Source organism: Lagenorhynchus albirostris, chromosome 2 (assembly GCF_949774975.1).
Source record: "Lagenorhynchus albirostris chromosome 2, mLagAlb1.1, whole genome shotgun sequence".
NCBI classification, from domain to species: Eukaryota; Metazoa; Chordata; class Mammalia; order Artiodactyla; family Delphinidae; genus Lagenorhynchus; species Lagenorhynchus albirostris.
In genome coordinates this window covers 38,099,446-38,114,194 of record NC_083096.1, presented here as the reverse complement: position 1 = coordinate 38,114,194, position 14,749 = coordinate 38,099,446, and the positions used below count along the sequence as shown (strand labels likewise).

Below are 14,749 nucleotides of genomic sequence, written 5' to 3'. Positions count from 1 at the left end.
CCCCTAGGTCTGGGCTTGAGCCCTGAGTGAGGATCCATCAGCCTCTGTGGGTTTTAATCCCATCAGATGTAGCAACTTGAGCTTTGTACGTTGTACAAAGTAGGACCAGGCTGGAGAATACAGTGTCCTCAAAGCAAGTGACTGATTCAGGGGAGACCTTATTCTCTTACTGACGTTAGAGTCTTGCTGAAACCTAACAGGCTATGACTCTTTCTAGCTCTTTCAGTAAAACCTTTTGAGGTACTTTTAAGAACGTGTTCTCATTCTGGAAAATGGCAGCAAGATCACTTGGGTCTGGCTGTGGATTTGTGCATCAAGGCAGGCAGCAGATGAAATTCGGGTAAAAGTCTTGCTAAATAAGCAGTTATTTATTTAGGCATGTGATGTGATGCTACTTCTAGGTTCTTTACCTTCATTTGAACCAAATTCTAAAGTGAACCTTGGCAGGATGGTCCAGAGAGATGAAGGCATAGTCTGTATCTAGACATTAAAGTGGTGGGTTCCCCACAGCCTCACTGGTCCTTCCGTCAATCTTGGGACCCTCCTGCTGTTTAAAAATACCCTTTCCTCAGTGGATAGCTGTGTGCTCTGTGTCCTGAACAGGTCATTCCAGTGGTGGCTCGGATGATCTATGAGATGTTTTCTGGTGATTTCACACGATCCTTTGACAGTGGCAGTGTCCGCCTGCAGATCTCAACTCCAGACATCAAGGATAACATTGTTGCTCAGCTGAAGCAGCTGTACCGCATCCTGCAAACCCAGGAAAGCTGGCAGCCCATGCAGCCCACCCCCAGCATGCAACTGTCCCCTGCCCTGCCAGCCCAGTAATCATGAATGCCATCTTCCTTCTCTTTTTTACAATATTGTACATATGGATATTTTTTATTAGATTTAACCAGCTTTTAAACCTTTCTTCTTTCTAACAATATTAGTACTCTCTGACTCTCCAAATATGCCTAGCTTTTAAAGTTGATTTAATTTATGGAAAAATCACCCTTCATACTTTCCCTTTCTTTTTTAAACCTCCCCATGGTAGTGTAATGTAGTAGAAGGAGATTTGGCCTGGGAGTTTGGACACCAGGGTTCTAGCTGCAGCTTTGCTTCCAGTGGTGTGACCTTGAACCAAGTCATTTAGCCTCTGGGCTTCAGATTCATTACTGTAAAATGAAGGAGTTGGAATGATGCCTGAAATAATGCCAGCTTTAAAACTCTGACTCAGTGACTTCCTTCTACTTGTACAAGGCAAAACTGCCTGGAACAGAACATTTCTGCCTTGTTCTTGCACCACATTTTTTTTTTTTTTTTTTTTTTTTTTGCTTTCATTAAAGTTCCCTCAAGCACTGATTTGTCCAGGATTGATCTCCGTTTGACCTGTTCTGCTAGTATAGTAAGCTGGCTCCCTGATGGGGGAAGAGGGAGGGAGGGGCGCCGGCCGGTTGCTTGGGAACCAAGCTAGATATCTAAATAGAAATAGGTGCCAAAGTCTGAAAGTCACCCAGCCTGTGGAGTAAAAACTCACACACTGAGCTTCTAAGGGGAAGGTGTTGATGTAGAGGCTTAGGGATTCTGTAGAAGAATTGGCTGTCAGGTTTTCAACTTATCACCACTGAAATACGGGCATACCTCGGAGATATTGCAGGGCTAGTCCCAAACCACTGCAATAAAGTGAATATTGCAATAAAGCAAGTCACAAATTTTTTGGTTTCCCAGTGCATATAAAAGTTATGTTTACATTATACTGTAGTCTTTTAAGTGTGCAATAGCATTATGTCTAAAAGTACAAATGTGCATACCTTAATTAAAAATACTTGGGGACTTCCCTGGTGGTGCAGTGGTTAAGAATCTGCCTGCCAATGCAAGGGACATGGGTTCGAGCCCTGGTCTGGGAAGATCCCACATGCCACGGAGCAACTAAGCCTGTGCGCCACAACTACTGAGACTGCGCCCTAGAGCCCGCGAGCCACAACTACTGAAGCCTGCACGCCTAGAGCCCGTGCTCCACAACAAGAGAAGCCACCGCAATGAGAAGCCTGTGCACTGTAATGAAGAGTAGCCCCCGCTCGCTGCAACTAGAGAAAGCCCGCGCACAGCAACAAAGACCAAACGCAGCCAAAAATAAATAAATAAATAAATAATTAAAAATAAAGATACTTGATTGCTAAAAAATGGTAACCATCATCTGAGCCTTCAGCAAGTCATAATCTTTTTGCAATAGTTACATCAAAGATCACTGATCACAGATCACTATAACAAACATAACAATAAAAAAGTTTAAGTATTGTGAGAACTACCAAAACATCACACACAGACATGAAGTGAAAAAATGCTATTGGAAAAATGGCGCCAATAGGCTTGCTTGACGCAGGGTTGCCACAGATCTTCAGTTTGTAAAAAACACAGTATCTGCAAAGTGCCATAAAGCAAAACGATAAAATGAGGTATGTCTGTACCACTGTGTGTGTGTGGTAGACAGCAGTATGTAACTCAGTTATAACCTTTGGAGAGGATAGAGCTCTCTTGTTCTTTTTTCCCTTCTTTGAGGAAGACCTGAGAGTGAGCTGGGCATCCAGGACCAGCTCCTGTGACCACAGAGGAGACAGGGACAGTTCCTCCTTGTATGGAGATGTTTACAGTCTTCCTGTCATTTGGAGTTTTTGTGGATGGGAAAAATGGGGTGTTGAATGTGTCAAGGTCAAGGTGAAGAAGGGCTGGGCAGTGCTTTTCTGGAAATGGCTCACCTAGCACAAACCTGCTTGCCTCCCTTCCTGGTGGAGGTAGCTGGGTGTGAACATTTAAGGTGAAGAGTGTAGATTAAGGTGTAGAACATTGCAGCTATGGCTACAATTAAGGTGTAGAACATTGCAGCTCTGGCTGCCACAAACTGGTCTGATCTATTAACTTTTGCTCTGTCCCTGACCCTTTGACTCTGTTTTGTTTTTGTTTTGTGTTTTAGGGTGAAATTATACATAATTTAAACTCCAGGACCTAAATGGAAAACAAGATGCTTATCTCTGGTTGCAGGTTCCAACCCTCCTGAATACTGATACCTATGTGTGCCATGCCATATTAAGAAAGTCCATGTCTGGTCTGCTACCCTTAAAGCAGGCCACCTCCTACTTGCTACTGTAGTTGAGCTAGCTGTAAAGTTGGGCTAGCTTTATTTCAAAAACCCCTCAATCACAAGTGGCAATGGACTTATTTATTTAGAAAGCTTAAGCTGTGGTTTTAGGGTCTCTAAGGGACCTAGTAGTATCTGCTGTTACTAAAGCATGATCAAGAGAAATCTGGGTGTTCTCTCTAAGGGACCTAGTAGAATCTGCTGTTACTAAAGCATGACCAAGAGAAATCTGGGTGCTCAGGTGCTCAGCTGTGAGCAGAAGTTGGGCTTCTAGAGACCAGGAAATGTGCAAGGTATAGGAACTTGATATTTTGGGGGCATTCTGTTGAGTGGGTGAAGTGAGGGATTTGGTCTTGATGTCTGGCTCCCTCTGTCTCTTATCTGCAAAGCTCAAAGTTAAAAAGAACCCACAGAAAATACATTGGGAGGGCAACTGCTGGATCTGGGCTGGTCCCTTCCCCTTATTCTGTGAGATGCTAACAGCCAGGCTGTACACCTGGGTGGGGGCCCAGAAAATGTGAGCTGGCAAAGGGTGTAGAGAACAGTGTTCTTAAGTGCCAAGAAGGATTGAACTTTTAGTATGTGATTGTAATGAAAAGCTGATGAATATGTTAGAGGAATGGATGAGTGGTTTTATGTAGTCTTAACCCAGTAGTGTAGTTTCTTCCTTGTTCTTTATCCTTTTCAGAACACTGGGAGAGTGCATGCAGGGCTCTGCACTGATCTCCCTCAGTGCTCCTTCTGTGGTCCTGATGCCAGGTGTCCTTTCTTGGAGACTCAGTCTGCTATCTTCTTTGGTGGCTACACCACTCATTCCCTTGGTGTTTTCTACTTCCTTGCCTTCACCTTGCTTAAGACTGAGAAGGGAGTTAGGTGGTGTCCCCAGCTTTTCATTTTCTCACTGTCCACCCCGCTAAACTAGATTAGCTGTAGGTGTAAATTGGGAGGGCAAATGTTGGATCTGGACTGGTCCCTTGCTCACATAATTAGGTCCCTGGCTATATGTTCCCATAGCACCCTATAGTTCCTCTTTCAGAGTAATCAATTCCCTTGTAATTACTCAGTTTGTGTCCTGCATGACTACAGACTTGCTGGAGGTAGGGACTGTTTGTCTTGGACTTTGCTGTCAGCCCTTAGCACAATGTCTGGTACATAGTATGTTCTCAAATATTTATTGTTAGAATAAATGCATTAACTCAATACGTCCTTCATTTCGGAAACTGATTGCTAACTACCATGGGAAAATAAAGTAAATATGGGGATGGAAAAAATTCTAAAATTAGTTTCTGCTCTGCTTCTGGCTCCACATTAGTGTGGGAGCCCCTACAAGCTGGACCTCCTTCCAGGCTGGCCCCACCTTTACTCTACAGTGGTCTCTTCACAGTCTGAAGATGCCACCAAGGTACACCCAGGAGTGAAACTTCCAGTGTAGGTGACTGCAGTTCCCTTAGCCTCTGCCCTGCCCACGTATCAATAAATTTGGGCTATTTCTTCAGATACGAATTTTCTCAAGAAATTCTTTCCCTTCGTGGTATGGGTCATATCACTGGTAGTTAACTTTTCAGTGAAATAACGTTTTCTTCCTAATGACCTGAAAAGCTTCTGCACCTCTGCCTCTCATTTCTCATGTGAAGTCAGCAAACTGAATTCCTCAATTTGAGCTCCAAGAAGGTGGGGTTTTTGTCTGTTTTCTACGCTGTAATAATACTTCCAGCGCCCAGAAGCATACCTAGCACACATTTGTTCGGAGTGAATACTCATGCACTTCACACCCTGCTTAGAGATGACAAACTTTGGCCAGGACACCTGTCCACCCACTTCTCGGAATTCAGCCTCTCAGGATTTAGGTAGGTCAAAGTAAAAAACAAAAAACTTTCCAGCACCCACAGGTGAGGATATTATGCAAAACACGTCGCTTGTCTTGAGATAAGTTTCGTTTGGAGGGGAAAGTACATTTCTCCAGAGACGAATCAAAGCGTGCTTTTGCGTCGAGTGCCCTGCTTCCGCCTTCCGGGTCAAACGGGACACTGGACTTAACACAGAAGGAGGGCAAGCGGCGGAGCCGAGGGCGGGCGGCGGCGGGATACTAGCTTCACCCGCCTCTTTCCATTCCTACGCAGACGGGTGGGGCCCACATCTGCGTAAGAATGGAAAGGGGCCGGAAGGGGCCGGGCCGCAGGCGCCCAGACTTCCGGCACTCAGCCGGGCTGCCCTGCGGGTAGTTCTAACGCGAGGCGCGCGAGCGGACTGGGTGACGTCAAGGAAGGCAGTGGGGCGGGGGACGTGTTGGGCATGCGCAATAGATTGACTTCGCCCACCCTGGCCCCGCCGCGGTAAGGACCTGGCCACGCGGGTGGGATTTCCAGTTTTGTGGCAGAGGGCGGGCGCCTAGCGGCTTTCTTGGCAGCGGGCAGGAAACTGGCAGGAGTTCCTGAGCCTGAACGTGCAGCGGAAGTAGAAGAACGTATGTATGTGTGAGAGAGACCTCTGCCTCATTTAACAAATTACGATACTATGCTCAGGAAACGGTGTAGGGGTTGAGGTGAGCCCATCGTCCGGGGGTCCGTGGATGTCCACTAGTAGGGGAAGGCGGGACCAGCAGAAGTTAAAGTACAACCCTCTTGCAATTCTGCCCGATTTCATTTATTTACTTTTCTGTCTCAGGGTGAGATGGTTGGTAGTCCACATTCTAGTGTATATTAGTTTAATCAGATTGCTATTCTTACAACCATTGGCGGGAAGCGAAGGGGGAGTTGGCAGTGAAAAGAGTGCATTTGGAACCTAGAACTCCATCTCAGAGGGCAGTTTTAGGTGAAATGCTCAGAATTTTGCCAAAAACTCCCCTGCTTCCCTTCTGCCCCAAACTCCTTAACGTTTGAATCAGAGGAAATAAATTACAACAGGTAAAATTCAGCCAGAGAAAATATAAATCTAGGCGTAGGCTAGAAAGACACATGAATTTGGGACTAATGGAGGCCAAGTCAACCAAAAAATCAGATAGCATTGTTGACCCCATCTTGTCTGGGCTGGGTTAGCATTCCAAAGCAGAGGGAGGGGAAAATGGCCTCTGGAAGATGCTGTAAGACTTAAGGGAAAGTTGTTGGCAGGTTTCCTGGTATGTCACTAGCTGGTGTTAATAATCCACTGCTACTGCTTTGATTTTAGGCCCTTCTTCAAGTGTCTGGAGCTCAGAGATGCAGCCCAGGGGAGGGAAATGTGACTAGTTGAGGAGGCCATGCTTACTGTTGCTGCCAGGTCCCATGTCAGCACCAAGTCCTCAGCTGCTGGTGGCAGCTGCTCAGCAGACCCTGGGCATGGGAGAGAGACGAGGCCCACCCCGAGCTGTCTGCCTTCATCTAGCCGGAGAGGTGCTGGCTGTGGCCAGGGGACTGAAGCCAGCTCTGCTCTATGATTGCAACTGTGCAGGGGCAGCGGAGCTCCAGAGCTATCTGGAGGAGCTGCAGGGCCTGGGCTTCCCGGCCCAGGGACTTCACATCCTTGAGATTGGAGAAAACAGCCTGATTGTCCTTCCGGAGCAGGTGTGTCGGCACTTGGAGCAGGTGCTGCTTGGTACCATAGTCTTTGTGGATGTTTCCAGCTCTCAACTTCACCCTTCCATCTGCTCCCTGGACCAGCTTCAGGACTTAAAGGCCCTCGTGGCTGAGATCATCACACATTTGCAGGGGCCACGGAGGAACCAATCCCTGGCAGTCTCCTGCAGCAGGCTCCGTTCCTCAGACTGGAATCTCTGTACTGTGTTTGGGATCCTCCTGGGCTATCCCGTCCCCTATACTTTTCACATGAACCAGAGAGGTGACAACTGCTTAGCCCAGACTCCACTACGGGTGTTCACCGCCCGGATCTCATGGCTACGTGGTCAACCACCAGTCTTGCTCTATTCCTTTAGTGTCCCAGAGAGCTTGTTCCCATCCTTGAGGAACATTCTAAACACTTGGGAGAAGGACCTTAGAACTCGATGTAGGACTCAGAATGACTTCGCTGACCTCAGCATCTCCTCTGAGATAGTCACACTGCCGGCTGTGGCGCTCTGACTTTAACTCTTTTCCTGTGTAGAAGGAGCCCGGTAAATGATCAGCTCTAGGTCAGAGATGGCACACAGGAATCATCTCAAGTGCCAATTCCAAGCATCTCGGGGACCTAGGGAAGAATGCTGTAATAAATTTGCCATTTTTATGCTGAACTGGACTAGGGAGAGTAGACCAGGATGCTTCAGGAATAAACAGAGTTCTTTGGAACAGAGGCCATTAGGTGAAGTTTGTTTATTTTTACAGCAGGTTAAAAAAATGAGAGTCAGAAATCTCAGTTGAGTTGGAAAAACCCACACATTAAAGTACCCAGACCTGAGTTTTTTACTGAATTTCTTGCTTCTGATTTTCACCCAAGGCAGCTGTCACCAGTTATTCAGAGCTTCAGGCTGTCCTTATTGGCCAGGAACACTGCCACTGCTATAGCAATCAGTGCCATCAGCATCAGAAGCCATCGGCCACATTGCCTTTGTGAGGAGGGAGGGGGAGAGAAGAGAAAGAGGCCATGGGTTGGTCAGAGAAGATGCAGGCAAAAATAATCTTCCTTCTTCCCATTCTAGCCCAGTGGAAAACCTTGGGTTGGTGGAGGAGAAAAAGCTTTTTATATCTCTGTCTCTCTCACTTTGCCACCTCCCTTGGGATAAAACCACTTTCCAGTGGTCACTGGCCCAGCGAACCACAGCCAGCGGGGGCCAGGTACTTCAATACTGATATGAATAATCAAAAGTGGAAAATAACTCAGCAAAATTGTATTCTGTTTATATTCCTTTTCTCGTCACTCTGTCCTTGCCGCTATACTCATAATAGACTAAAAGAACACCGTTTCATACTTCAGCTAGTAGTAAGTTTTTCCCTTCAGGCTCAGGCTTTCCATGAAAATTAGGCTTGGAGGCATGAGCCAGTGTTTCTTTACATGGTTGCTATACTCTCAGTACAGTATAAACCAAGCTGAACGGGGCCGGCTGGTCAGATGTTGGCAGGGGCTGAACAATTTTATGGGCAAGATTTGGCTAAAGGAGGAATCGTCCCACGATCACCTAGGGCTGTAGGGGAGGATAGACCCTCTTACTCTGGGAGGCAGCTGCTGGCTCTGGTTCAGCTCTTCTCGACAATGCTGCAGCTTACGCAGGCAGGAGAGATACTCATCACTGAGGTTGTCTAATTCTGAATGCAGTTCTTTGCACTGTGTGGGGGCGGGGGGGGAGGGGCGTTGCGGGAGAACACCACCAAGGTCATCAAGACAGTTCTGTCAGGGACAGAGCCCAGGTAGGGGAGAGGGCCCTGTGTAAGTTGCCCTGTCATTCATTTGGAATTTTTACCTCCATCCTCCCTTCCCAGCTTTTCTCAGAGCTTTCAGTTTGCCTTCTGACTGTCTCACCTAGTTTGTTTGTAATGTGTTCATTTAAATGATTGATTATAATGCATATTATTATATATCACACATGTGTGACAGTTGTATGTGCCAGTGCTTTGTAAATGGAGACACACAAAAATGAAGTTCCTATAGCACACACAACCTGGAAGAGATCTTAGTGCAAGTCTCTTTGCTGGGAACTAGTTGCATGTGAACACTTCAGGAGCTACGTATTTCTGTGAGTATGGAAGATAGGAAGAGATAGGCAGAGTTTTGTTATTTAAAAGACACTGTATAAAGTTTTAAGATGCTCAATGTAGGACAAAGTTTGAGGAGTTAATGTGTTTGTTAAATGTGTTTGAGTTTAGGTTGACTTTCTGAAAAGTAACTCTTTAGTAAAACCTTGAATAAGGGTTGGTATAAACAAGAGAAAAGATTGACAGGTTAACCCGAAAGCAAAGATGTTTTATTCAGGCCTAAATGAATACCTGCAGGCACCCAATCACAACTTAAGCTCAGAAATGCCTGTTGTCTGGCTGCCTCCCAGCAGTGTCCCTGTCACTGTAGGATGAGCCCCTTACTATCGGAGGTCACCATCTCACCTCCTTTTCCTTGGCCAAGAGCTGCAAAGTTTTCTTTTGGAGCTGGTCTCTGAAATCCCAGTCCTTCTCCTTCCCTGGACCACTTCGTTATGGGAGGGCTTTGGACTCCACCCAGGCAAAGCCTGATCTAAAAAATCAGCCAGAATTGCAGTGAAAGTGAGGCCCATACCTCTGAGGAATGGTCCCTACACACTGAGAGAAGCCCTAAGCGGGAGGGAATAAGGAAGGGCCTGTCCCTGGCCAGACCGTGTGGATTGCAATTCTCTGACTTTTAAAGAACATCCATTGGGATCCTGCCCAGACTGGACAGAGAGTGGGAATTTGAGCCCCTTGAGGGCAAGGTTGGCATTTTACTTTTGTCTGTATCTCTAGTCCTGTCTAAAGCCAGATACTTTTAGAAAATACTCATTAATTTAGTTTCTTTGGTTGCATGTCACATCTTTTAGACTGGGAGGTTTGCTGGATGCTTCAGTATAACTCCATTTTCCTTCTGTCCTTGTTTCAAAATGGTGAGATGAGAATGGCAGTCATGTAACGCATCTTCATGTAGTTAAAGATGGTTTTTCAGCCACCTGGCAGTCTGCATCGTGGTGAAGAGAGCCCTGGCCTGGGAGTCAGAAATTCTGGATTGTGGTCATAGCTGTGTCCTTAATTTGTATGACCACAGACCTTCACTGACCTTCATTTTCTTATCCATCGTATGTGGGCATAATACTTCCTTCTTTATATTCTACCCAGTGATTGTGATGACAAAACAGAGGGCCATGTGCAGTGGATAAATGAGGAGCTTTTGCCCCTCCAGATGTATGATGAATTCTTCTCAGGAAGCTAAGGCAGCAGACTTGAGGGCTGAGAGTGAGGTGACTGTTCCATGTGACGTGGTTTCTACGTGGGGAGCTGGATGTGGTTTGGAAAGTTAAGGGTAAAAATTAACATAAAATCCTGAGTTCAAAATCAGTTTATTGAAATAGTCAATGCAGACATATGTTTTCAGAGGGAGTAGGAATCCTTTTCACAGTTTATATACCTCTCAGGATAGGAGGCTAACTAAACTATTCTCAGAGCCAGTGATGAGTCCTTAAAATGGCCCTCTAGCTCCCTGACCTAATAGACTCCCAGAACTGGGTGGGACTCCAAGAGGTCATGTAGTCCATCCCTCTGTCTCTAGGCGGACAGGGAAAGGGCAATATCTTAGAATTTGTGGAAATAAATTTGCTGACCTTTCTTTGTTAAGAGTTTCTCCTGTTCTTGAAGCTGTAAGGATTGATTCTGAAGCAGACCTGTTGGAAAACACAAGGAACTTTTCTGTGCTAGCATATTTACTGCGAAGAGTATCTTTTCAGAACTTTGCTTAGAACCTTAATGATTGTGTTCCCATCTGTAGTTGGTTGAATTGTGTCTCCCCCACCTGCCCCCCACAAATTCATATGTCAAAGCCCTAACCCCCAGTACTTCAGAAATGTGACCCTATTTGGAGATAGGTTCTTTGCAGAGGTAATCAAGTTAAAATAGGACATTAGAATGGGCCCTAACCTAATATGACTGACGTCCTTATAAGAAGGGGAAATTTGGACACAGACGTGGATGGATGGAAGACGTGTGAAGAGATGGACAAGACAGCCATCTCCAAAACAAGGAAAGCGGTCTAGAACAGATCCTTCCCCCAGAGCCCTCAGAAGAACCAACCCTGCCTGACACCTTGATTTTGGACTTCCAGCCTCTAGCACTATGAGAATGTAAATGTCTGTTCTTTAAGTCACCCAGTTTGTGGTGCTGTGTTTTGAACACACCATCCTTATGTCTTTTCCTACTATGTACATTTAAGTCTCTGCTTAAATGTTACCCTAGAAGAAAGACTTCCCCAGATGACCCTGTGTAAAATAGCAACTATTTTCTCTTTAACCTGCTTTATTTTTTTCTCTGTAGCCGTTATTAATACCTGACACACATTTGTTCACAGAAACTCCATAGTCCACGGTAGTGTTTCCTGAGAATGTAAGCTTTGTTAGGGAAGAAACTGTGCCAGCTCTGTTCATTACTGTATCCCCAGTGAGTATCTAGGGTGCCTGGCACTTGGTAGGGGCTCAATAAATATGCATTGAATAAATAAAGGCATGATTTTGAAGTGACTTGCCCATTCAGCTCCCGCTGTGTAGGAGCCCGGCTTCTGCTGGTGTTCTTTTCCCCTTAGCCCTGTGGCTGCCTTGCTGTTTTCATATTCATTGCTGTTTGCATGAAACTTCTCTGTCAGGGTGTCAGAGGTTAAGGTGTGAGCTATTAATTGAATCAGGTTCTCCAGCTTTTCAGAAATTGCCTGCTTTTCTTCTGAGACGTCCCTTTTCTTCTTTGGCCTCAACATGTAATTTTGAAGTGGACTGAGGCATATGTGGTGTGAGCTTATTTTCTGAACCATTCCTAGTGACAGGTCTATGTGACATATGTACATAATAAATTAGAATATATAAAATAAGAAATACCTTAGAAAACTCAACACGTTTTGAAATCTGCAGTTCTGGGGGAAATGCAGGTGGTTGTCAGAGAACATGGCGGAGAAAAGTAGAAACAAAAAAACCCAGAGGCTAATGTGGAACTTGTGAAGAGCTGTAAATGACCTCACTGCAGAAGAAGAGGGTCTGAAAATGCAGAGGTAGAGGATATGCCAAGGACGAGGCTCCCCATCCCTCCTTTGGGTGCCTTTCATGGGGCAGGAGCCCCAAGAACACCAAAAAGCCACCTGTGCTACTTTCAGAATCTGGAAAAGGGACTTACTCTGCAACTGCTGTACTTTGGTCACCAGGGCAAGTTTCTCCTCCTCTGACCTCTTTAGTTGATCTGAAAATGAAATAATGCAAACCAAAATAGACGAACCTAAGACTTAATGAGCTCACCCCTGAGGCTGGAAATTAGTAACAGATGCTGTCTTGCCCATGGCATCTGACAAGTGTCCAGTGGAAGTTGCTCTTTCTTCTGCTTGTCCCAGTTTGGAAGAGGTGAACCAGAACCCGACTACCTGGGATTTCATCAGCATCAACAGCAACAACATTATGTGCACATAATTTGGTCTTCTCTCAGCTGACAGAGGCTGTGACTGGGAAACCTTCACTATGCCTTGTATTTCAACTGACCTTTCAACTGACCTTTCCCTTTAAATTAGGAATGCGCCCTTGACACGTGACTGCTGTGTTCTGGCTTAGAGGAATGGGCTGGATACTTTCAGTCTTGGATGATTAAAACAGCCTTGACTTTTTCTCAAAGTCAAATGAAATCGCCAAGTCAACCAAAAGAACAAGTGAAAGACTGAAGCCTTTCTCCACCCAGCTTCCTTTCTCTGGGCTCCTTCAGCCAGAGGCCTCCAAGGAGAAGGGTACCTTGTAGGTGCTGGGTATCCGAGCTGCACAGGTCTCTGTCCCGCTGCAGGCGTTCAGTCTTGGTCTGCAGCTCCTGGCGCTCGTTCTCCAGAAGCCTTAGGGCCTGGTTCATCTGTAAGTCTCTACTGTCTGCTCCCTGGAAGGAGGAGGAGGGGTGGACACAAGCAGGTCAGTGCTAGGGTGGAGGTGGGGGGCAGATCCCAAGGAAGAGGAAAACTGTAGAAAACTGGAATTTTAGAGCTGGAAGGAGCCTTAGGGAAATGGAAAAATAGGAAAAGTTTTAAAATTCTTTGCTTTGCTCTGTTCCTCACGCTTACAGCAAACAGTGCATTAGATTTTTGATGTTCACAAGGGATACATTTGGGTAAATGCCCAAATTAAGGAATACTGAATCATCACTTTTCTAGATGTCTTCACTTTGTCTTTACTTCTCATTCTCACGCTATCCGGGGTGGCGGGGGGAGGCGGGGTGGGGGGGGAGGAGGCGGGTAGGATCATTTTTCACAACGGATTAAGGTTAAAAAGAAAAGGGCCTTCAGGAGGGTTGCCTTGTAGGTGATTCGAGGAAGAGAATAGTGGGTGAGATGTGGCTGCGGTGCAGCGCCCAGCGAGGTTCCCTCCTGTGATACGACGACTCACTTGCTGTTTCTTATCAAATGGGCTTTTTTTTTTAAAAAAAAAAAAAAGAATTTTAATGTCCTTTGAGAAATTCTTTGCCTTTTAAAATAAAAAATTAAAGAACAATATAAGAATAATTTGTACATAAGAATATAAAAAGTGAGAAGCAAAAAAAGCGAGAAGCAAATTCGAAGGTTTCTGTTTTTTAGTAGATTTGAAAGGAAATCTATAGATAAATCTTTTTTGCGGTACGCGGGCCTCTCCCGTTGCGGAGCACAGGCTCCGGACGCGCAGGCTCAGGGGCCATGGCTCACGGGCCCAGCCGCTCCGCGGCATGTGGGATCTTCCCAGACCGGGGCACAGAACCCGTGTCCCCTGCATCGGCAGGCGGACTCTCAACCACTGCGCCACCAGGGAAGCCCAACCTTCAATGGTTTTAACCCCCATTCCTCCGTCTGATCGGTTCTTCCTTTTTCTACATTTGGAACATTAATTCTTCATAAACAAATATGATGCCTATGAGTACAAACTGCTCGAGGAAATAAGGGAATTTCAAATGTCTTTTTAATGACTTTGAACTAGAGTTGCACTCTTCTTCATTGCTAATAGGATATTGTATATAAACCTCAAACACATTGATATCTGGACCACCATCCCCCCAACAAATTCTTTACAATCACTCAAAATGTTCCCCTTTCTCCCTGCTCACCTTAGAGCCACACATTAAGGTTTAGATTGTTAAAAAACATAACAAGTCAAACAAAAACAACTTTCACACTTAATTGATCTTATTTCTAGAACTGGCACACACTAGGATTCTCAGATCCCAGCTTCAGTAAAAGTATAAAGAGACACTTTTGAGGTGGGTCCTCAAAATTCCAAACCAAGTAAGTAAAATCTGCGAAAAACAATAGCTAATATCTATTGAGAGCTTATATGCGCGAGGCACTGTGCTAAGTGCTTTGCATGGATTTCCTCACCTAATCCTCACAACAATCCTACGATAGAGGTACCATTATCATCCTCATTTTACCGATGTGGAAACTGAGGCTTAGGTGGTGAGTTAACTTCTCCAAGGTAAACACGGATTGGAAATGATGGAACCCTTGAGAATGCCAAGGGTCTACTGTAATGGCTTAAAAAACACATTGGCAAGATGTGTTAGTTGATACTCAAACTGTAAGTAAACTGGTGACATTTATTCTGCCCCAATAGTGGGCATTTCTGAACTGGAGGCCCTGCTGGGATGGGGTGCAGAGAGTGGGTTGGGGCATGACAGTAGGCTGATGACTATTCCAGCCCAGCCCTTTACATTCGGATGATGTCATTTCAATGAACACTTAGGTCATTTGCATGAGCAGTGCAGACATCCTTGCTAAACTCAAAATTAGCTTTGGGTCCCCCTGCCCAGCGGCAGCTTCTCTCATCACTGCTGTCAACACCTCCCTCCCCTAAACCCTGCCTTCCCTCCCCACCTCCCTACTCCCAGGGCCTGGTACCTGCAGTTTGGACTGAAGCACGTGGAGCTGGCTCTCCAGCTCCCTGTGCTGGGTCCCCAGGGTCCTCCAGTCCTCCTTCAGAGCCTCGTACTGGCTCTTCCACTCTTCACACTTCTGCTCGGCCAGAGCCAGGGACCGCTGAGG

The 14,749-nt window shown here is 45.8% G+C and overlaps 3 protein-coding genes across 4 annotated transcripts in view; 2 read left to right on the top strand and 1 right to left on the bottom strand.

The window, feature by feature from the left end:
• IRF6 (interferon regulatory factor 6) overlaps positions 1-11,249 on the top strand; it is a 25,956-nt gene extending 14,707 nt beyond the window's left edge. The window contains exon 8 of one of the 2 annotated variants that reach the window (XM_060130671.1): positions 10,355-11,249. In XM_060130671.1, the coding sequence (XP_059986654.1) occupies positions 10,355-10,372 (18 nt within the window). In that variant the 3' untranslated portion in view covers positions 10,373-11,249. Of the gene's footprint in view, positions 1-603; positions 1,343-10,354 lie in introns of those variants that run through there. The other variant, XM_060130663.1, reaches the window with a different exon arrangement.
• C2H1orf74 (chromosome 2 C1orf74 homolog) lies at positions 5,064-10,353 on the top strand. The gene is made up of 2 exons (XM_060130681.1): positions 5,064-5,582; positions 6,284-10,353. The coding sequence occupies exon 2, from the start codon at positions 6,379-6,381 to the stop codon at positions 7,168-7,170; it is 792 nt and encodes a 263-aa protein (XP_059986664.1). The 5' UTR covers positions 5,064-5,582; positions 6,284-6,378; the 3' UTR covers positions 7,171-10,353.
• The window catches only part of TRAF3IP3 (TRAF3 interacting protein 3), a 23,428-nt gene continuing 16,113 nt past the window's right edge, over positions 7,435-14,749 (bottom strand). The window contains 8 exon segments of the mRNA XM_060130695.1: positions 7,435-7,631; positions 8,226-8,347; positions 9,121-9,203; positions 9,206-9,247; positions 10,341-10,400; positions 11,890-11,952; positions 12,489-12,624; positions 14,606-14,743. Coding sequence (XP_059986678.1) covers positions 7,541-7,631; positions 8,226-8,347; positions 9,121-9,203; positions 9,206-9,247; positions 10,341-10,400; positions 11,890-11,952; positions 12,489-12,624; positions 14,606-14,743 — 735 coding nt within the window. The 3' untranslated portion in view covers positions 7,435-7,540.